This window comes from Phyllobates terribilis, unplaced genomic scaffold (assembly GCF_046119375.1).
Source record: "Phyllobates terribilis strain yellow unplaced genomic scaffold, ASM4611937v1 Scaffold_5__5_contigs__length_657084704, whole genome shotgun sequence".
NCBI classification, from domain to species: domain Eukaryota; kingdom Metazoa; phylum Chordata; class Amphibia; order Anura; family Dendrobatidae; genus Phyllobates; species Phyllobates terribilis.
This window is the reverse complement of record NW_027362765.1, coordinates 418,630,319-418,654,222: the sequence shown is the minus strand read 5'-3', so window position 1 is coordinate 418,654,222 and position 23,904 is coordinate 418,630,319. Positions and strand designations below refer to the sequence as shown.

The 23,904-nt window shown below is 43.5% G+C and overlaps 1 protein-coding gene across 2 annotated transcripts in view; it reads left to right on the top strand.

The window, feature by feature from the left end:
* Positions 1–23,904, top strand: part of CFAP46 (cilia and flagella associated protein 46) — a 231,327-nt gene that overhangs the window by 194,987 nt on the left and 12,436 nt on the right. For both annotated transcript variants that reach the window (XM_073685201.1, XM_073685200.1), the window contains 5 exons: positions 5,512–5,591; positions 9,926–9,986; positions 11,262–11,297; positions 11,617–11,719; positions 14,202–14,314. In XM_073685201.1, the coding sequence (XP_073541302.1) occupies positions 5,512–5,591; positions 9,926–9,986; positions 11,262–11,297; positions 11,617–11,719; positions 14,202–14,314 (393 nt within the window). The remainder of the gene's footprint in view (positions 1–5,511; positions 5,592–9,925; positions 9,987–11,261; positions 11,298–11,616; positions 11,720–14,201; positions 14,315–23,904) is intronic.

The following is a 23,904-nucleotide window of genomic DNA, read 5'->3' as shown; positions in this document are numbered from 1 at the left end:
TTTCTTGAAGAGATGCATTTTCAATTTCCGTCTGAAAGTTCTGAATGTGGTGGATAATCGGACTTGCTGGGGCAAACTTGGGAGAAGTATTGGAGGCCATTGGGTGAGGAACATATGAGTGTGCAGGAGAGAGAGAAGGAGATGTTGGGAGGACCAGAGATTTCGTGTTGGAAGAGATCGGGAGATTAGTTCAGAGATATACAGAGGAAACAGATTAACAGATTATGGATGGTAGTAGTTTGAACTGTATACCTTGGGGAATTGTGAGCCAATGAAGGGATTTGCAGAGGAGAGAATAGAGGAGAGAGGTGGATTAGTCGGGCAACAGTGTTAGCAGGGAGGCCACAGAGGAGGATATTGCAGTCGTCGAGGTGGGAGATGATGAGGGCGTGCACTAACAGTTTGGTAGATTGAGGGTTGAGGAAAGGACGGATTCTGGAAATATTATTGAGTAGGAGTCGGCAAGAGGTGGCGAGAGCTTGGGTGTGAGGTTTGAAGGACAAGGCAGAGTCGATGGGCACTCCGAAGCAGCGGACTTATGGTACAGGGAAATCATGTGTTGTTATTTAATGTGATGGTTAGATCAGATGGAAGGGGGTTAGCTGAGATGGAGGAAAGATGATGGGGTTCAGTTTTGTCCACATTGCATTTTAGGAAGCGAGAGGAGGATATGGCTGATAGACACTCTGGGATTTTAGATGCAAAGAAATGACGTCCGGGCCGGAGAGGTAGATCTGAGTGTCATCAGCGTATACATGGTACTGGAAGCCCATGGGACTTTGAGTTGCCCCAGGCCAAAGAGGGGTCCCAGGAGAAGAGTAGGGGTCCCAGGACAGAGACCCTTGAGGGCCACCGACATAGAGGGCAGGATGAGGAGGTAGTGTGGGAGTGGGAGACGCTAAATGTGTGGTTGGAAAGGTAAGAGGATATCCAGGAGAGGGCGAGGTCTTTGACGCCAAGGGAAGAGAGGATTTGTAGTAGGAAGGAGGGGTCGACTGTGTCGAAGGCAGAGGACAGGTCTAGAAGGAGGAGTACGGAGAATTATCTGTTAGCTTTGGCTCTGAGTCATTATTAAATTTGGTCAGGGCAGTTTTGGAGGAATGGTGGAGACAGAAGCCGGATTGTAGGTTGTCAAAGAGTGAGTTAGATGAGAAGTGGGAGGAAAGTTCAGTGTGGACATGCTGTTCAAGGAGTTTGTAGGCGAAGACAGATAATATGGAGTAATAATAGTGCACACAGTGATGTCATTACAAAGTGAAAACACTGTAATCATATCACCATTGAAGGATAGCAGACATATTGATATCACAATATAGAAGGGTAATACACAGTGATGCCACAATATAAAGGGATAAAACACAATAATGTCATAGTACAGAGAAAATGCGTGTAATTATATCACAATGGAAGAATGGTGCACACAGTGATGTCACAAAATAGGGATAATACACACAGTGATGTCATACTTTAGAGAAAATTCCTGTAATGATATCACAAGGCAACGATAGTGCACATGGTTCTGTCACAATACAGGGATAACCAGAGTGGCGTCTCATCAGTGGTGTCACAGCTATACGGTAATACACACATTGATGTCACAATGAGGAGATAATGCTTACAGTGGTGTCACAGCAGTGTAATCATACACACAATGATGTCAGAATTATGAGACAATGAATACAGTGATGTCACTACTGAAATAATGCACATAAATACTCTATTATCATGCAAAAAGTGACATCACAGCAAAGGGATAATAAACAGTGATGTCACAGTCAGAGTAGATTTATAAACACAATGATGTCAGACTTGGGCACCATTCACATCATCTTTGCTTCTGTTTTAGGTATATATCACAGTCTACCTCCCAAATGCAGTGTATCACCGGCAAATGTCACTGTATAGGCCCACATCCATCATTATATCCCATTGTGACCATATTCACCATACACAGTTTTCTTTAATGTGCCCCTCTGCCTAGTGAAACTTAGTATATACAGCTTCCTATGCCAATGGAGGGACACCTTTGTGGCATATGCCGGGTACTAGGGGGCTATGGTCATGCTTTGCTTGTACTGCGTAAGCTTTCAAAGTACACAATGAACCTTATCTACATAAAACCAGTATCTCAGTGCGAGTTTTCAGGAAAGCAGATGGAGACATTGTCCAATAATGAAGTGTACAATCCGTAACATTCCAAAGATCAATACATGTGTAATGTATTCTACGTCATCTCTTCCATAGGTTTCTGAAAGCAATAGATATTCATGATGGTTTAACCTTCCCCCTTCTGTGCGTTACAGTCAGCGCCTCTTTGGTTCTTCTGCATCATATATAGAAAGGTCCACAAATAAGTCAAGGACCTTAGTCATTAGAGACACTTCCCGTACTTATAGGAAGCAGATTATATTTATCTTTACTGATAGATTTTCAGAAGGACATCATTTTGCGGCATGTGTTTTGGGACTTTTGTAGCAGCACACCTAAATGGGTTGTCCATTCTAAACTTTCAAGTACCCAATAGTGAGTTCAGATTTAATAGGATGAGCGCTGAGAATGGCTACCAAGCGTCTATCATTCTGAAGATCCCAGTATGTCTGTGTGTTACACTGAAAGTACTTTGATTTCAGTGTTATTCTTGATTTCTCCTTCGGGGGTGCTGCTGAGGAATTGACCACTTGGTACTGGGTTCCTCTATAGATAAGAGCTGCTCACTGACTTGTGATCAGCTCATCTTGGGGAAAGCTTCAAATTTGCTGTGTAAGTCATTTATTATTACAGAATTTATCTTTGAGTGTCCCATTTATCGAGTGACAATTAAAACCTAATAAAACTGCTTTGGTTATGCTTGTAAATTCGGGGTTAGAATTTGTACCATAATGTAATTCTGCAAACCTCTGACTAACAAATTCTCATCCTTGGTGATGTTGCGGGATTTTTTTTTAGAAAGGGAACGAACTGTCCATTTTAGTACCGTAAAATTGAGCCAAGAGAAGGTAGTCACTCTTTTAGCTCCCCCTTCTACACTAATCTTACCGTTACTAGTGTGAGAAGAAGGTTAATGATGCACTTTAAAGGGGTTTTACAGTACTATATTCATTTTTTACTGTGGGCCTAAGAAGTCGTTGCTTACTACCTGCTTGTTCTGCCCAGCGCAGATCTCTGCCGGCACAGTTCGGTCACTGACCACTCCTGCCATCAATTCTGCGGGTTCCACTGACGTCACGTCCACAGCAGCGGCTTCTCTTCTGCTCTGCCAACGTCATACTGATTCATAGCCGGCTCCCCGCTGCCTTATTGCGGGAAGCCAATTTTCAAACACCATGACATCAGCAGTCACGCCCCATCAACAGAGCAGCCAGGAAAAAAAAAGAGTTGCTGCTAACTACCTGCCAGTTAGTTTTTTGACTCATAGTAAAAAAAATAATTTAGTCCTTGACAACCCCTTTAAGGTTACGATCTAAAGTGCCTTCTATGTAGATTTTCCCCTGCAGAACAGAAAATTCACTGCATATTACACTAAAGTATACTTGGGCAATATACGGACGTATAGACATACACTATGTAACCACACACTGCAATTAATGAATACATGAATTCCACTATTACTACACACATGAAAAAAGTAACACATTAATTTAACACTATAGGGGTGCTGGCCTTGTTCTATATTATTTTGCATTGTGGTGTGGCCGCCCCTAGGGCTGTGCACTCTTATCCATCCATCTTTCCCACACAGGTTTTAATGGTAGCAAAACCTTGGATCCTGGTTTCCCCCAGTTCATTTGAGACCTATTGAATCAATAGAGAACAAGTCAAAAGAGTTAGTGGCCATCTAATGATGTCATTGGTGCATGGCTTTTACGTTTTCTGTTAAAAAAAATGTTAACTAAGCACCTCTTGTTTTTATATGTGTAACAATAATGGAATTCATGTATTCAAGCATTGCAGAGTGTTTGTATGTTTGTTAACTTACATTGCTGATTTCACCCGTTGCAATCCAAAAGATAAAATGTGTGGAATGGCACTAGATTTCCACAGTGTAATCCTGATTTGCAAGAGAAAATATATTCAGATTATCAACAATTTCTCATTAAAGAAGCACATCCACTAAACTTTTTATTGCCGGTACCTGTGTAAATGTATATGTAGCGTATATGTTGTGTAGATTAAGTGCACTAATGTACTCAACCATCGCCATATTCTCCAGTTTCCAGACTGACTTTAAGTGTGCCATCCGTGTGACACTGGAATATAATTCAGAATAGAAATGACAGATGTTTAGGTGATAGATAGATAGATATGGGGTAGGTAGATAGATAGAAAGATATCCGTGAGATATATAATTAGTGCCGTGCGTGTGTAGTCTACTGTACTTGCATTTAGCTAATAAATAAATGAATGAAAAAAACGACGTGAGGTCCCCCCTATTTTTGATAACCAGAAAAGGTAAAGCAGACAGCTGTAGGCTGATATTATCAGGCTGGGAAGGTCCCTGGTTATTGGGCTCTTCCCAGCCTTAAAATACAAGCCTGCAGCCGTCCCAGAATTGGTGCATCATATTAGATGCGCCAGTTAAGGCGCTTTGCCTCACTCTTCCCTGATTGCCACCGCAGCAGGGCAATCGGGTTACTGGTAGTTGGGTTTGATGACAGCTGTGATGTGTCATGGAGAGGTGTCTATCAGACACCCCCATTACTAAACCGGTAATAAAAAATAAAAGCAAATACACAAAAAATATTTTATTTGACTAAAGACTCCCTCACACTTTCTCTGGTTCACCACTTTATTGAAAAAAAAAAAAAAAAACACATGCAGGTCCGCAGTAATCCACCTAATCCGATGTAGTCCAGAAATGGATACCTGAAAAACATAAAACGAGAGAAATAAAAACAAGAGACACTCCCTCGTTCACCAATTTATCTGTAAAAATGTTCCCACGAAGCTTCCTCGTGGTCCACATTCCTCGAATCCGGCTCTGGCGCCTGTGATCAGCAGTAAAGTGACTGCTATTCACAGACGCCGGGTAGTGATGTCAACGCTCATCACCATCGCCGAGTGCTGGAAGACTGTGATCGGTGAGTATAATCCCACTCTTACACTAAACTACATATACATTTACACAGGTATAGATAATAAAAAGTTTTGTGGCAGCGCTTCTTTAAGTAGTTATGTTTGTTATTAGACGGTCACTAGACTCTATATGTCCGTCATGACATATTTTGACACAATAGGGAACGAATTTGCTTTGTATCTGTAGCTGTAAATCTTTAATGACAGCACAGTAAGTTGACACCGGATGTATTGATTGGAGCCGGCATGTATAGCTACATAGGAGGTTGTTGCGTCTCCATGATAAAAGCACAGCGGTGTCGGATCAATCCTTTTATTCGCCAGCTTAGGCTTGTTTGTATGATTTCTCCTATGGATATTAACAATTAATGACTAAATTTGACGTGTTGACATAAAGAAACCATTTTCTGACTTATTCTCTGTGTTAATCGTCTTTAGAAGATGCAGAAGGAAAGAGAGAAGTGAAGAGCGCAAAAGAATCCAAACAGAGAGGGGATCAGAAGAAGAACATGAAAACTGTGAGCGCACCTCCTTCTATGATTGTGTACAGTGTAGTGGATGTGAGAACCGCTGACAACTGACCCCAAAGTGATTGATGGAGAATCCGCGGCCTTTGTTCCTGCCTGATAGAGTTTAGGATGTTCAGCGGCGATGAGGCTCCCCGTGCATTAATAAATACCCACTATAGCATTTCCCAGATTACTGCTTTAGTCCTGTCGAGTGTAGTACTAGCTCACTTACGTAACCCAACTTCATCTTCATCTTCGCAGCATTTTTCATCTAGTAGATTGTAGCAAGGAAGCATGACCAGAAATATTGTCAAAAAAATGCCTAAAGAAAATCATTGGAAGTACTGTAGAGATCGTTCAAGGCATATTTGCACCTAATGCCGCTTGTTATGACATTAATGGATCTTAGGATGTGTGCACACAACGTCTTTTCAGGCCGAAACAAAAACGCTCAAACAGATTCTCAATTGTCTATTGATCCTTCCTGTTATAAAGTTTAGAGCGTCTTCAGAGTGCAAAACGCCTGAATAATGGCCAGTTACTCCGGTTCGCTATTTCTAAGATAGATGGCATCAGAGACCCTAATCTCTTCTTTTGGGAAGAGGCCATTTGGATATGCAGTATTAAAGGAGCAGTGCTTGCAATTGCCTTCCATTAGAGTTTGTAAGTACTGCTCTGAAATTGACTGGATCTTTCCATTTTCATTGTCCTAATGCTGCCGGGGGGTGGAGAAAACCGCCCCCCGGCAAGCAGTAAGCTGGGGGTCAGGGAGCGGTGTGTTTCTGAAGATGAACATGAGACTACACAAGTAAGACATGTCATTGTCCTCAGTGTTTCTTAGTCTGCAGCAATTTCTACATAATCCCTAAACAGTCAGTATTGCAAAAATTGTGCAGAGAACACAAGTGCGGGGACCAGCATAGCTCCCACACATGGTCAAATGTGCTGTTGTGCCAAGGGAAAACTATCACTGTTGGTGGGGTTTCCAAAGATCAGACTTCCCCCCACGATCATAAAGTAATATAATATCTGATTGATAATATCTTTATAAGATGGAGAAACCCCCTTTAGGATATATGCACACGGAGTGCATCTGCCACAGATTTTCCATATACTGTTTATTATAGATCCACTACAGTGGATTTTATGAACTGTTATCCATGTGCTGCAGAGAAAATCGGTGTCTCGATTCCAGCACTCACGGTGTCCTTTGGATGCTGTGAATGATAGATCTGCCGCCCTGTGGGATCGAGTGCTTGCTGAGCTGTCAGGATTTTAAGTGACAGCTCAACCATCCTATCTGGCTGGGTCTGTGGGGTCTCCTCCAGGTATCATCCATTCTGGGTGATTACAGGGCTATTTAGCACTCTGACAATGGTCAGACCATTGCCAATTGTAGCTTTGCTCAAGTGTTGTGTGTTTGCTCTGTGCTCTGAGTTGCATTCTGATCTCTGTTGCCAACCTTGGATTTACCATTGACCATCTGTTTGACTTACCCCTTTGTCTTGATCCGCTACCTTCCTGATACTCTGACCTCGGACTGTGACCTGACTACGCTTTTGTCTTTTCCCTTTGTCTATTCCGAGCCCTCTTGGTACTGACCCTGGACCTCCTGACTATCCTGCCTCACAGCAAGGCCATGAGTAGTGACTAGCGTCACATTGAGTAGTGACAAGTGTCACAATCGGCAGCATGAATGATGTTCGCTTGGAAAACCATAGTATCTCTATATATACTGCAGATTTCAGTGTTTGCAGTGATAAGGGTGAAATATGTTCACGAAATCCACAGCTTTTCCATATCAGATAAGTCCCATGCCAACACACGGCCAAGCTTCAGTTGCTTATCTAGAGCTGTTCTTTCTACTACAACTGAAATGTTCAGCCATTGTTACTGACTCTGGTCGCCCCGATCACAGGGTGTACTTGACAGTCTTGTTAGTGTCTTGTCTGGGTTAGTACATCAGGGGCATGCATTGGTACACTGAGGTAGGACCTTATCACAGCCCAAATGCACACTGGTAGCTAAAATTATGAACAATGAAAGCCAATTGTAAGAAAGAAATGATAGTATTTTGGTACCTTTAAATGTCATCTGTCAGTAGGATCAACCCTCCTAAGCCGTGTATACGAGCATGCAGATCATACACTGTGTGCAGAATTATTAGGCAAGTTGTATTTTAGAGGATTATTTTTATTATTGATCAACAACTAAGTTCTCAATCAACCCAAAAGACTCATAAATATCCGAGCTTAATATTTTTGGAAGTTGGAGTGGGGTTTTTTTAGATTTGGCTATCTTAGGAGGATATCTGTTTGTGCACGAAACTATTACTGTGCAGAATTATTAGGCAACTTAATAAAAACCAAATATAATCCCATCTGACTTGTTCATTTTCACCAGGTAAACCAATATCAGTGCACAAAATTTAGAAATAAACATTTCTGACATGCAAAAACAAAAAAATAGATGATCAATATACCCACCTTTCTTTATGATGACACTCAGCAGCCTTCCATCCATAGATTCTGTCAGTTGCTTGATCTGTTTTCGATCAACATTGCGTGCAGCAGCCACCACAGCCTCCCAGACACTGTTCCTAGAGGTGTACTGTTTTCCCTCCCTGTAGATCACACATTTTATGATGGACAGGTTCTCTATGGGGTTCAGATCAGGTGAACAAGGGGGCCATGTCATTATTTTTTCTTCTTTAAGACCTTTACTGGCCAGCCACGCTGTGGAGTAGTTGGATGCATGTGATGGAGCATTGTCCTGCATGAAAATCATGTTTTTCTTGAACGATACCGACTTCTTCCTGTACCACTGCTTGAAGAAGTTGTCTTCGAGAAACTGGCAGTGGGTCTGGGAGTTGAGCTTCACTCCATCCTCAACCCGAAAAGGTCCCACAAGTTCATCTTTGATGATACCAGCCCATACCAGTACCCCACCTCCACCTTGCTGGCATCGGAGTGGAGCTCTCTACCCTTTACTGATCCAGCCTCTGGCCCATCCATCTGGCCCATCAAGAGTCACTCTCATTTCCTCAGTCCATAAAACCTTTTAAAAATCAGTCTTAAGATATTTCTTGGCCCATTCTTGACGTTTTATCTTATGTTTCTTGTTCAAAGGTGGTCGTTTTTCAGCCTTCCTTACCATGGCCATGCCCCTGAGTATCGCACACCTTGTTCTTTTTGATACTCCAGTAACGTTGCAGCTCTGACATATGGCAAAACTGGTGGCGAATGGCATCTTGGCAGCTTCACGCTTGATTTTCCTCAATTCATGGGCAGTTATTTTGCGCCTTTTTTGGCCAACACGCTTCTTGCGACCCTGTTGGCCATTTGCCATGAAACACTTCATTGTTCGGTGATCACGCTTCAAAAGTTTGGAAATTTCAAGACTGCTGCATCCCTCTGCAAGACATCTCACAATTTTGGACTTTTCAGAGCCCGTCAAATCTCTCTTCTGACCCATTTTGCCAAAGGAAAGGAAGTTGCCTAATAATTAAGCACACCTTATATAGGGTGTTGATGTCATTAGACAACACCCCTCCTCATTACAGAGATGCACATCCCCAGATTTACTTAATTGGTAGTTGGCTCTCAAGCCTATGCAGCTTGGAGTAGGACAACATGTATAAAAAGTATCATGTGATCAAAATACTCATTTGCCTAATAATTCTGCACACAGTGTAGAAGGTTGAATAAAATGATACTTTGATATCTGTGATCCGATGTCTTATTCCAGAGAAATCCATGTTTTTCTTATTAAGTAAATGAGCCGTTAAGATCTATGGGCCGGACATAGATCTCCCTGAGAATCTGCCTCCAGAGATTATTTAAATGAAAGCGGACATTACTAGTGTGAGACAAGTAACTAACACAGAACAGTAGAACTGAACTTTGTCTCCTTTCAAACACATTTGCTGCAGATCTCACAGCTCTGCTGTATTGTAACAATATTGCTGCACTGGCTGAAGCTGATAGGAGCCTGCATATGTGTCAGTTATAACCACACACAGCTCTGCAGTGAGATCAGGAAAGCTGAGAGTGGCCATTATACATCACACTGGTATCTCCCCCTTTATGTAAAATAAGATCTGGAGGCAGAGTCTCAGGGAGATCTTTGTACCTCCCATAGCCTGGAACAGCTCATTTACATACAAGAAAAAGGTGGATATCTTGAGATTATGACATTGGATCACAGATATCAAGGTATCATTTTATTTAGCTTCCTATGACCTTCGTGTCCATGTAGACTTCTTAGGAGTGTTTATCCTACTGACAGATTTCCTATAAGTGTGTGTTAAGTAACAGTGACCCATCTTTTCTCATATTTTGTAGGTGCCCATTAATCGTGTTCTACCAGTGAACTGTATGCCAGTGGATACTCATGGCTTTAAATGTATCCTTTAGCAAGAAGTTTTTCCCAGCGTCCTGTTCAAGTTCCTGTCACCAAGTAACAAAGGGGCAATAAACAAAGCAAAGAGTCACTAATATAACAGCCATCAAGGAAAAAGAGTAATGTACATAGAAGGAGGACCGCACATCCCGAAAATAAACACAATAAGTTACTTTGTTGTCTTTTTCTATAATGTACTAATGAAGATGACACCTTATGTGTCGTGGGGAGCAAATGACCTGATGTGTCCTGGGGAGCAAACGACCTGATGTGTCCTGGGGAGCAAACTACCTGATGTGTCCTGGGGAGCAAACGACCTGATGAGTCCTGGGGAGCAAACGACCTGATGTGTCCTGGGGAGCAAACAACCTGATGGGTCCTGGGGAGCAAACGACCTGATGTGTCCTGGGGAGAAAACGACCTGATGTGTCCTGGGGAGAAAACGACCTGATGTGTCCTGGGGAGCAAACGACCTGATGTGTCCTGGGGAGCAAATGACCTGATGTGTCCTGGGGAGAAAACGACCTGATGTGTCCTGGGGAGCAAACGACCTGATGTGTCCTGGGGAGCAAATGACCTGATGTGTCCTGGGGAGAAAACGACCTGATGTGTCCTGGGGAGCAAACGACCTGATGTGTCCTGGGGAGCAAACGACCTGATGTGTCCTGGGGAGAAAACGACCTGATGGGTCCTAGGGAGAAAACGAGCTGATGTGTCCTGGGGAGAAAACGACCTGATGTGTCCTGGGGAGCAAACGACCTGATGTGTCCTGGGGAGCAAACGACCTGATGTGTTTTCTGGTCACTTTCTGCTTAGCTGCCATATTGTTCATTATATTTATTCCACTTCTGTATTTTCTGTAAATTGTCAGCTCTCCTCTTTGATATTTTATCTTATGTGATATCATTGTTTTTCTTGAGAGATGACCATTGTTGATGCTCTATCAGAATCTATATTATTCTCCTGGGTTTTGGCATTCATCTTTTTGAGTTAGGGTATGGGTAGTTTCCATGATGTTGGGGAGGGTTTGTTGGTATCACATATGTATACTGTCTTTTTAAATATTTGTCAGGTCTTTGTTATCTTTTTCTATAATAAAGTAACTCATTTTGTTTATTTTCGGGATTTGTGATCCTCAATCTATACATGTTACTTTTTTGCTTGGTGACTCTTCGTAGATGTACATATAATATTTATAAATGGCAGGTTTAGCCTGTAGAAGAATGTAACTCTCCGTATTGTTCTTTAGAACCGTTCTTCTTTAACTTTAATTATTAGATATTGTGGATCCTTACAATGACATAAGAGAACCGGGTGAGGGATATATAATAACATTATAACATTATGCCCAGTATATTTATAGAGTAATATTTCTTTGTCTATATACTTTGTGTGTTTGTGCAGTAATGACGGCTTTATAGACAATGCCTTTCTCTCTCCCATTGAAAAGCCCAGAAAATTATACATTTCCTTGCATTGATTTACGTATGGATTTATTACCGCCTAATGTTGGTAAATACATAAGACCCCTGATCCCTATTTTACTTTATGCCTGCTAGACCATTCAGAATGAAGAGGTTGGTATCCAGGAGCTCAAAAACTCAATTTTCTATTCCCTTTTGTCTCTTTTCAGAAATGCTGAGCCCGGTCTATAGAATGAATGAGCTCCTTGTAAAATACAGCCAGCAATTTGCCGCTAATTGGGAAGGAATTACAGGCAGTTCACATGTGCCCAGGTCGGCGCTAAGCTGAGGATACCAAAATTGGCTTTTTAGTGTCAATACAAGAGAGTCAATGCGGTTTATTGTTAGATTTTAATTGATTTTAGGCTACTGTTTTATTGACATCTGAGCCGTCGATATTTTGCACCTCAATGTTCAATGTAAGGGTACATTAAAAGTCACAGGAGAGTTTATTTCAATTTTAACTTTCAGAATATTTTCCAAAAATGTTAGCTTATAGAAACTAGTTTTGACTGAATTTGGGAGTATTGTGGACGGCCCAACTAATGTACAATATCGGGCAGAAAGCCCATAAACAGCCGCACTCATTCCAGTTAACAGCCCGGAAAGCTCCTGTATTTAAGGTCATATATATGGACGCTATATGGCGGCGTACGCTCTGGGCTACCATATAGCATTGCATTACTGTGCATTGCTATAAAATACCTCCATATTATTGTGTCATATGGAGCATGCCACAGTTTTTTTCCAGCCATGAAAACTTTAATATATCAGTTAATTATGACATCATCAAATAATTATGACATCCTCAAAGAATTATGATGACATAATCAAATAATGATGACATTGTCAACCCATTTATGACATCATCAGGTAATTATGACATCATCAGTTAATTGACATCATCAACCCATTTATGACATCATCAGTAAATTATGACATCATCAGTTAATTATGACATCGTCAGTTAATTTTGACATCACCAGTGGGCTCAAACCTTTTATGGCAGACGTCCCTAATGCAGCATGTGTAATAATTATTGCCTGGGCATTACCAGCCAACCACATAATGCCGTCTGTAGTCAGATAATACAGGTTAAGCCACAGGTTGGTGTGTGTCCCAGTAGCATGGTGGGCATCCTTACCAATTTTAAAACCAGCAGCTGTCGACACAGTGACATGATTATGGGCGTTTTCTCACTGCGTTTTGCGGTGTCTTTTTGCCTTGTGCACCAAACCTACCTATAAGTCTCCATTCACTCAGCAGAGATCAAGGGAGTGTATTTTTTGCCTCCATTTGAGTGGTTTGTATTAGTAAACTTTTTTTTTTCTGTGGGTGCTATGCCATGCCAAGACACAGGCTAAAGGGCGACTGATGGCACTATATGGCTATTGAAAAAAAGTGGCGAGTTTGCCCAGCTTAATCCAAATGGGGTAAAATTAGCACTTTATTTCAGAAATTTAAAATCCATAGAAGAGTGATGAGTGGATACTGATCACCAACACGTTTCAAATGCTATGCACGGTCTTAATTATGGTGAAATACAGTCATGGCCAAAAGTGTTGGCACCCTTGAAATTGTTCCAGAAAATGAAGTATTTCTCCCAGAAAATTATTGCAATGACACGGTTTGTTATACACATGCTTATTTCCTTTGTATTTATTGGAACAACACAAAAAAAAAAAACGAGTGAAAAAAGGCAACGTGGACATTATTTCACACAAACCCCCCCCCCCAACATGGGCCGGACACCGTTGACACCCTCATCTTATTGGTTGCACACCCTTTGGAATAATCATTTGCTTCCTATAACCATCAACAAGTTTCTTACACCGCTCAACTGGAATTTTGGACCAATCTTTCGCAAACTGCTCCGGGTCTCTCATATTTGCTTTGGTTTATGTGGCTGCTGTAAAGAATACGCCAAAACAGAACAAAACTGAAAAGCACCACCAACAAAAGGAAATAAATGTACAGGCGCAGCTGCTGTGCCTGCATTGCTATATCATAGCTATGGTTTATGTGACCACCATTGAATACATGAATATTCAATTACTCCTGTATACACCATATTTATAACATTTCGACACGAAGTGCACAGTTTGGCCAAATTGTATGTGCCAATGCCAATATAGACTGATAGCATAGGTTCTCATCTACAATCAGATCTGCAGAGATCGTCTCGTCTTTGGCAGATGGGCACACACAATTTGGCCAAACTGTGCAAGAAGTTTATCTATAAGTACAGTCTCTATAGCCGTCATGTATTCAGTGCTCACATGTGTATAGGTTTGCATGTTGCAAAGCATTTCTCAGGCCGCCCCCATAATCCTGTGCAAAAAAAAAAAGAAAATAACAGCAGTATAGACAGAATGTATACATTGCAACGCCTGTTTCAACCTATACAAAAATAATAAGAAAAAAGCTTCTGGTGGACGTTGGTATCGGCAGCCGCTGTGACGCCTTCTTCAGATAGTCCTAGCAGAGACAACACTTGTAATAATGCTGTTATATGGAGCCTAAAGGACTCAATGATTACATGACGGTCCCCACCATATTCCTAATACTATGCCATATCGGGCACTCACCTGCAGATTGACCTGTACAGCCTTTATTCACCAGACCATTTGTAGGGAAAAGTTTTTTTCTGCTTTCATTTGATGAGTTGCAATTTTGATATGGACTGGGAATCCATCCCTATAAATGTGTTCTCAAGGAGAATGTCACACGTTACCTCTTATTCTTTGTCTTTCAGCCATGCGGAGTGGGAAAGCCTGATGACGAGCTGCAGAGCTTTTATCTTCTATGGGACAGAGAGGCTTTTAGCCCATGTTTTACTGGATAAGTTTCTGGCAATGGATTTTACAGGTGAGGATGAAATATTCTTCTCGTCCTGTATGTTCAGAGCTGCCAGCCATGGCGGCTCCATGGGGACTTGTCATATAGCCTGACCATCGTATGCATGTGTATAGTTTTGAAGAAGTGCGTTCTTTAACAGTGGAGGTCCCATAATACCCACCCAAAACATAGACAGCCCACTGATTGTCCAATACTCCACCTCTCTTGACATGGGGTTACTGCAGACTTTTAGGGGTATTCCCATCTCCAAGATCCTATCCCAAAGATCCTATCCCAATATGTAGTAGGTGTAATAATAATAATATTAGCAAATACCTCCAATTAGAAATGTATTGTAGTTCTTCTGATACACTATGTCGCTTACCCCATGTGCAGGTCATTGTATTAGCTTATATATCCATGGTTACTACCATTAACAACTAACTAACTGTCACTATAAGTGGTCGTAACCATGGATACCTAATCTACTGCAATGCCCTGCACATGGGGTAAGTGACATAGCGAATGAGAAGAACTATACTACATTTCTAATTGTAGGTATTTGCTAATGTAATTATTACACCTACTACATATTTGGATCGGATCTTGGAGATGGGAATGCCCCTTTAAACACTTGCTGCTAGATTCGAATAAAAAGGGATTGTCCAAAATGGCTAACCCATTTATAACACTTAGAAGATTAGGAGAATTTAACCCATCAACTGTTTGGTCCATCTATCCTATTAACTAAATGGCTTGATTATTAGCGTTGTTGCCAGAGGCATAGCCTGAAGCACCTGGGTCTCCAACCTAAATTCATACCAAGGCCCCTCCAGCAAGTGTGCCATTTACAGAAGTGCTGATATGTCCTAATTAAAAGAAGATAATCCTGGACTTGATCTCATAAAAAACATCCTGTAAAAATATCCTGTACTGCAGTACAACCCCCTATTAATGGGCATAGTGAGGTGAACAAAAATGTTAAAAAATTGATTATCTCCTCCCAGAGATTCACCGCTCCACCGTACAAAATTTTGCGTCTACCGCCGGTCATCTGGAACCAGCATCTGATGGTGGAGAGAGCGCTGAATGGTTGCAGTCTTCACATTTCGTCTGAACAGAGGACACACTGTGTCTTCCGCTCCCTGGGCCCATTAACCCCTTCACTCCCAGGCCTTTTCTTGTTTGTTTTGTTTTTTCCTCCCCTTCTTACAAGAGCAATAACTTTTTTTTTTTTTTTTGCCGTCAGTATAGCCGTAGGAGGTCTTGTTTTTTGCAGAACGAGTTGTACTTTTGAATGACACCATTGATTTGGCCACATAGTGTACTGGAAAACAGGGGGAAAAAATCCAAGTGCGGTGAAATAGTTTTTGGGGATTTTTATTTACCATGTTCACTATATTGTAAAACTGACCTGGCAATGTGATTCTCCAGGTCAGTATGAGTACGCAGATACCAAACGTGTTTTTTTTTATTTATTTTTTTTTATTATTTAACTGCATTTTATTGCAATGTTGCAGCGGCTAATAAATCGTAATTCTGGCTTTTTGATTTTTCTCTCGTTATACTGTTTAGCGACCTGATTAATTTATTTTTTACTTTGATAGATCAGACGTTTCTGAACACAGCGATACCAAATATGTGTATTTTTATTTTTTTAATTGTTTTGTTTTCAATGGGGAAATCGGGAGTGATTTAAACTTTTCTGTTTTATTTTATTGTTTTCATATTTTTAAAAACTGTTTGTTTTTTCTTTACTTTATTTAATAGTCCCTTTAGGAGACTTGAAGGTTTGATTCTCCGATCGCCTGTGCTATTATACATAGACGTGATGATGCGTCAGACATAGTGACAGAACTGTGTGCAGCGCAGTGAGAGTGTTAAGAAGATTTAAAGGGCCACAGTGAGAGTATGTAGAAGATTTAAAGGGCCGCCGGCCCAATTTTTAGTTTAATGCTGCAGCCCAGCGGGCATTTGCCCGATTTGGCAGATTGCCAATCCGGGACTGCATCCATTCTACCCTGATACCGTCCTTCCATGACCTTCAACTCTTCACCTTGCTCATCACTGAGTGCACCAAGGTTTTCAGGGAAGTTAGAAGAAAATAGGAACAAGAAAAGTCCTGAACTAACAAGCACACCAACAAATTCAAGAGGATAAAAAATTAATTATAAGGTTACAGTCACCCTATAATTGCACTTAAACCACTTGCTCCCTACACTGCACGCAGTTTGCATGAAAACATTTTGCATTTTCAGCTCAGGGTTAAACACTAAATCGGGTAAATTTGTAGATCCTTATATACAGCTATTTACTACTTGCAGAATATTATATATTTTTGCTGTTGTTTTGTTTTCTCACTGCCCAACGACCAGCTAATGTTTTTTAATGTTTTTTTCATGTTCAGTTTGTATGCACATTATTTTTTTCATTATTTAATGGTTGTCCAATGTCGATCCTATTGTCAGACCACACTCGGCAGTGAAAGTTTATGGGTCTATGAAAAAATCGAACCGCACTTAGATGCCATCCAAGTGCTTTTCGGTTTTCACTGACTGATGGATAGGAGAAGGCGGAGAAACCTATTTTTTTTCCTTATCAGAGAAAAATTTATGAAATTCTGATGACACACTGATGAAATTCGGACCAATTTTCTCATAGGAGAAAATTGAGGTATACATCATTGATTTATACACGAGACTACATCCACACGTTGCGTCGGTATTTTCCACATACAAGACAAGCAGTCCAATTATTTTGATCAGAGCTGATCAGAATGTGGTCCGAGTGTCATCAGTTTTTCTCGTACGTGAAGAAAAAAAAAAAGTTTCTCCCCCTTATCCATTCGGACAGTCCATGAAAATATGACCACATTTGGATGTCATAGGCGTGTGGTCCAATTTTTTCACGGCCCCATAGACTTGTATTGCCGATTTTGATCCGCCACTCCTTCATCATACATATGAATGGCCCCATAGACTATCACAGGTGCGAGTGCCATCCCTGAAAACCACGGGTAGCACTCATGCAAGAACTTCAAACGTCTGAATGAGGCCTTAGCCTTATAGTCTGAAAACTTCCAGGGTGGTGGGGGAGTATTTAATACTGATTGCTCTATGTGCTGTAAGGAGGGGGTTCTTTTATGGCACCATTCCCTAGCAATGGCAATCTGATCATCATCTCATCTGGCAGCAGGAAAGTACTTTTTCCTGAATCTGGATTGCCTCATTCTTAGATTGACCATTTGCAAATATTGTTATATATTATGGAATTGTAAGTCTTGCTATTCCGACTATTCGTATTTTTTTTTTTTTTTTTTAACCTGAGATGGAAAGAGACGGTTTATTATTGATGAAGTGCGGGGGGACACTTATTTTTTTAGAAGAGACCACAGAGACCTCTCAGCTTTGATGAAACAAGGCAACATGTTGTCTCTAAGCACAGCTTCATTTCTGAGTTATTGCAGTTCAAGGATCAATATTTTGCAGAATGAGATATTATGGCTTGTCATAAATGTTTGTATAGAGAGAATCGGTGACGAGCAGAACGCTGAAAATTGGTCCAGCAAGTAACAAAAACTGACTGTAAATTATCTGAGGCGTTCATTTGTAGTCATAATGAATTTGTCACTCTACTTTTCCTTTTGTGCATCATTATAATTTACAGCGTTAAGTTAATAAAGTACATTTCCCCACACACTATAAATCACATCCTGATAGCACAACATATTCAAAGTTTATGACAACTTTTGCCAAGTAAAAGTGGAGTTGTTGCCCGTAGCAACCTAAGTAAACAATCTCTGGAATGTTGAGATCTGGAATCTGATCTGGTTGCTGTGATCGACTGCTCGATTCTTATTTTGCAACAGTTTTGTCTACAGCATTGTGGTCAATTTACAGCATCTGTATTTTTTTAAACCATTGACATAACTAGGACCGCAAATAGGACCATGGGCTGCCCCATGCAACTGCATCCTCTTATGGATCACGCTGCTCCAATCTTCTGACTATATAGGTTATTATTTTGATTCTGTAAGGTGATTTTTAATTCCGTCACCGTATGACAGTATTATTCAGTCAGTCATGTGTGTTACGGGTCCGGGTGGTGGAAGCTCTGTGCTTCGGTGCAAGGAGGGACCAAAGGGGCGTAACTAAGTGCCTACTCGGCCTGACCAAGGTCACACGGCGGCTTAGTCGACTCCATGAACCAGGGAGGGACCGGGCAGGTGGACCAGGTGCCACTCTGGGACCGACCTTGTGTGAGAGCAGGTGACTCCCACAGGTCAGATGACAGGAACGGATGAGCACGGCAGGAAGGCAGACGGGTGGTCCGGGTTGGCAGGCTGGCGGGCACGACAGGTTACAGGCAGGTGCTCCGGGTAGGCTGGCTGGCGGGCACGACAGGTAACAGACAGGTGCTCCAGGTAGGCTGGCTGGCAGGCACGACAGGTTACAGGTAGGTTGGCGGGCTGGACTGTTAGACAGACTGGTGGGCTGGACTGTTAGACAGACTGGCGGGCAGGACTGACAGGCAGCAGGACCTGAGGGCTGAAGCAAGTGTTAGCACACGGAACAACAACCTTGCACAGGCACCTCCATTTTGGAGGCGGTGCCTTATATAGGAGAAGTCCTCTGGCCATTGGCTGGGGACTCTATAGGAGAGCGCGCGCGGCCCCTTTAAGAAGGGAGGGAACCTGCACGCGCGCTCTAGGCACAGTGCACGGTAGGCTGCGCGCGGTGCGCGCCACAGCAGCAGGGGAGCAGGAAGACGCCGGACCAGGACCGCGGCGGTGAGGGGAACGGCGTCTCTGCCCAGCAGGAGGCAGACACTCCGATGCTACAATGTGGTGGTTTTACGGTCAGTGTGTAATAGCGTTATTCGGTTAATGTATTATATATGTTTCAGCTCTCTGGCAGCAGCTTGGATACACGTGGCACAGGGTTTTATACCAAAACGGAATGTAGTTTATTGTCCACCGCAAACTTTACAGCTTCAAAATGAAAAACTGCCTTCTTTCAGTATCAATGGATATCATAAATAGTCCTTTTCTTCAGTCGGAATGAAATCACATAAATGTAACCGCCTCACCAACCTCGGTATTCCCAGCAGCAGCTCACACTTGTATTAAATGTGTTCACCAAACAAGCACCTCTCTTTGAAGAACAGTCTAACCAACAGCTCTTCTTTTCTCCAGTCTCAACACACTCCACACTGCTGAGCCAAACCAGCTGCTGCTTATAGGCCTGTAAACCCCGGACTGGATCATAGGATCGACTTTTCCCAGCTAGGTTCTTTTGGTTACTTCAAAAATTCGGACCCAAAATCCAGTCACATCAAACCCTCTCAGTAACCTAGTGTTACTGGTACAGCTTACATTACTGACACATACCTACCATCTTGACTGACCTGGACCTTACTGCATGCTTTCTGACAAAAAAAAATGAAGAAAAAAAAAAATATATATATATATATATATATATATATATATATATATATATATATATATATATATACAGTCCCTGACAGAAGTTATGTCGCTTATCCATGTTATGTAAATAAAAGCTTATAACCTGACGTTAAATTCATCCATTGTTTTCATAAATTACTCTTTTGAAAGCTGAAACCCTCCCAAATTTGGTTTAGGTAAAGAAAATAAATTGGCATCAATGCTGAAATATTGATCATTTAATGAACACAGAATGGTCAGATTTTGGCAAGACAAAAGTTTTAATAATATAATATATAATGCACCCAATCCTAGTTTACATCCTGACCAGTGCTCAGTAAATGATTGGTTAATTAGTGGGTGTGTATAAAAAGAAACCCAGCACCCCAGACCTTCACTTGAACTGCAACTTGAGCTCTGACAACATGCCAAACATCCACCCTGCGACCAAAGCCTTGGTTATCAAGAGGCTGAAGACCAGATCCACTGCAGAGGTGGCTGGTACCTTTAATGTAGACACAGCGTCTCAGCGTTGAGTACAAAGAATTAAAAAAAGATTTGAAGAGACTGGAGATGTGTTTGACAAGCCCAAGTCCGGCAGACCCCGCAAGACAACTGCTCAGGAGGAACGTTTGTTGGTTAGAAAATCCAAAGCAAGCCCATCTTCCACTGCAGCAGAGCTCCAACAGGCCTGGTCACCTCAAGTCCCTGTGTCAACTAGAACAGTTTGTAGGATTCTGTCTCGAAATGGCCTCCATGGTTGAATCAGTGCCCAGAAGCCAGCACTAAACAAAAGGCAAATGTAACATACCTGGCGGCGTCCTTGCATGGTGGTCCATCTCCCACTGTGCAAGAGGGCGCACTTGATCTCCTGTCCAGAATGTCTCTCTGGCTTCCCTCCATGCTGTCTGTTTGTGTCTGTTTCTGCTGCTTAAGGGCGGCGCCCGATCACTTCCTGCCTTTTGTACCTGCTGTGGGTCACACCCCTTGTGCGTCCTCAGCCTATTGCTGTCTGTCACTTGGTATATAGCTCAGCAGCTCCCTTCTATCCCTGCCTGAGCATAGTGTTTCCTTCAGTGTGTGCTTGCACTCTGAAGGTGCCAGGTCCCGTCTCTTGTCTCCTGCTTTTTGTATCAGTTCCCGTGTCTGAACTGTGTCCTGTATGTCTCCTGCTTTGCGGTATCAGCTCCCGTGTCTGAACTGAGTCCTGTATGTCTCCTGCTTTGCGGTATCAGCTCCCGTGTCTGAACTGAGTCCTGTATGTCTCCTGCTTTGCGGTTTCAGCTCCTGTGTCTGAACTGAGTCCTGTATGTCTCCTGCTTTTCGGTATTAGTTCCCGTGTCTGAACTGAGTCCTTTCTGTGTTCTCTTGTCTGTCCTGTCTGAACACGCTCCTAGCCTGTTCCTCCCGCCTTCTAGGGGCCGATTACCTAGACCCGCTCCTGTATCTTGTCTGTCCTGTCTGAACACGCTCCTTGCCTGTTCGTCCTGCCTCTCTGGGGGCCGTATTCCCAGACCCGCTCCTGTATCCCCCTGCAGTGTCGGTCTCCTCCGTACACTCAGTTCCAGTCTGAACTCTCTCCTATCCTTTACCTGTTTTTGCCTCTATGTCCGTTCCCTTCCTTTTTCTGCAGAGTCTGAACTCGTACCTAACTCCTGCCAGTTGTCTCTGTACTCCCGTTTGTGAGTTTGTGGTCCACTCGCTACTTCACTGCAAGTACCCTGTGGGTGTCTGGCTCTGCCTTTCCCTTCCTGTCTGTTCCGTGTGAACAGAGCCCTGTCCTCCCTGCTCAGCCTTGTCTGCACTCTAGCCGTGCTTGCCTGTACCCCTTTGCCTGTATTGTTCCTGTGTCCCGGTGTGTACTGGGTCCTATCCCGCCTGTGTTCCTACCTGCTAGTGCCTCCCTGTCTGCACTCTAGCTGTGCTTGCCTTTACCCCCCTGCCTGCATACCCGCCTGCCTGCATACCAGTCGTGCCTGCCTTTACCCACCAGTCTGTGTGCCAGCCTACCAGCCTGTTCCTGTATTCCCCTGTGTGGGTCAACAGCCGTGTCCGGGGTCTGTCCTGGAGTAGCACCTGGTCCCTCTGCTCGGTTCCTCCTTGGTGCACTGGCGTCGTATGCCGTCGTGCGACCCTGGTCGGATCGGGTGAATACCTAGTCACGCCCCTCCAGGCATTCACTCTCCGGCACGGTCCAGTGGAATCACTACCAATCACACGCACACGCCGCTTAGCCCGGGCGTGTGCATAACAGCATGCTCAGGCCATGGTTCCCGTTGAGCCCCACGGCCTTCGCTCTTTGAGAAGTTTTTCCAGCGAATACATGCATTAAAATAAATAAATAAATTTTTTCCCCCCCTTTAGCTGAGTTCCAGGCGAATTACGCACCCGTCCAGATGGATCTATCAGCTCTCGTTCCTGCGGATCCGCCACGTTACTATGGGGATCCAAGACAGTGTCGTGCATTTGTGGAGCAATGCATGCTACAGTTTAAGGCCTACCCTCTCTATTTTCCTTCCGATTGGGCTAAAGTGGCCTTTATGATTGACTACCTAGCGGGTGATGCCTTGAAATGGGTCACCCCCCTATGGGAAGCATGGGATCCTGTCATCCTTGACCTGCAGGCCTTCCTGGTGGCCTTTCATATGGTCTTCGAGGACCCTAACTCTGAAGCCCCTGCTGAAGCTTCACTCCCCAATATCCCGGAGCAGCCCCGACGGGTAATGTGTGTGGGTAGCGCAATAGTCCTCCAGCCCAATGAGACTACTGCCCACCCAGAATCCTCACAGGGTGACTACGCTTTCCGGAATACTTCTCTCAACCTCAAGAGGCAGTCCAGACGTGCTAGACTTAGAGGCAAGCCGTCACGCCAGGGTCTGTCCTCCCTGAGACCTCCTGACCCCAACCTTGAAGTCCCTACTGAAGCTTCATCTCCCTGTATCCCGGAGAAACCCCAATGGGTAATGTGCGTGGGTAGTGCACCAGTTCTCCTGGCTGAAGAGACTTCTGCCCATCCAGACTCCACACAGGAGAACTTCCTGCACCCGGCATCAGATGCTTCTTTCTCTTTAACCGGTGTGCATGTCCAAGGATGCTCCAAAGCTGTGGTTACCTCAGAGTCTGTGCACCTCTACTACCTGGCGGAGGATCCCCTGTTGCCTCCTGAACCCTCCGGGATACCACTCGATGACAAATGGAGAGAGACTTCTCTACACCCGGTACTCAATACTTTGTCTGCTTCGTCCTGTGAGCCTGACAATGGGTACCCCAAAGTGGTAGTTACCTCCGAGTCTCTACACCCCTCCGACCAGGCGGAGGATCTCCAGTTGTCTCCTGAACCCTTCGGGGTGCTACCTGGTAGCGAAAGGACAGAGACTCTCCTATACTCTGTACCTGATACCTCGCTCGCTTCGTCCAGTGAGTCCAACCTAGTGTACTCCGAAGCAGAGGTTACTCCTGAGTCTCTACACCCCTCCGACCAGGCGGAGGACCTCCAGTTGTGTTCAGAATCCTTCGGGGTGCCACCTGGTGGTGAATGGACAGAGACTTTCCTATATCCTGGATCTGATACCTCGCTTGCTTCGTCCAGTGAGTCCGACCTAGAGTACTCTGAAGCAGAGGTTACCCGTGAGTCTCTACACCCCTCTGACCAGGCGGAGGACCGCCAGCTGTCTCCAGAACCCTTCGGGGTGCCACCTGGTGGTGAATGGACAGAGACTTTCCTATACTCGGTACCCGATACCTCGCCTGCTTCCTCCAGTGAGTCCGACCTAGTGTACTCTGAAGCAGAGGTTACCCGTGAGTCTCTACACCCCTCTGACCAGGCGGAGGACCGCCAGCTGTCTCCAGAACCCTTCGGGGTGCCACCTGGTGGTGAATGGACAGAGACTTTCCTATACTCGGTACCCGATACCTCGCCTGCTTCCTCCAGTGAGTCCGACCTAGTGTACTCTGAAGCAGTTGTTTTCTCTGAGCCTCTGCACTCTTCTGACCCGGCGGAGGACCTCCAGTTGTTTCCTGAATCCTCCGGGATACCACCAGATAACAAAGAGACAGTGACTTTTCCTCATTATGTACCTGATAACCCGTCTATTTCTTCCTGTGAGCTTGACAAGATGTACCTCGAAGCAGAGATTACCCTTAAGTCTCTGTCCCCCTCCAACCCAGTGAACGA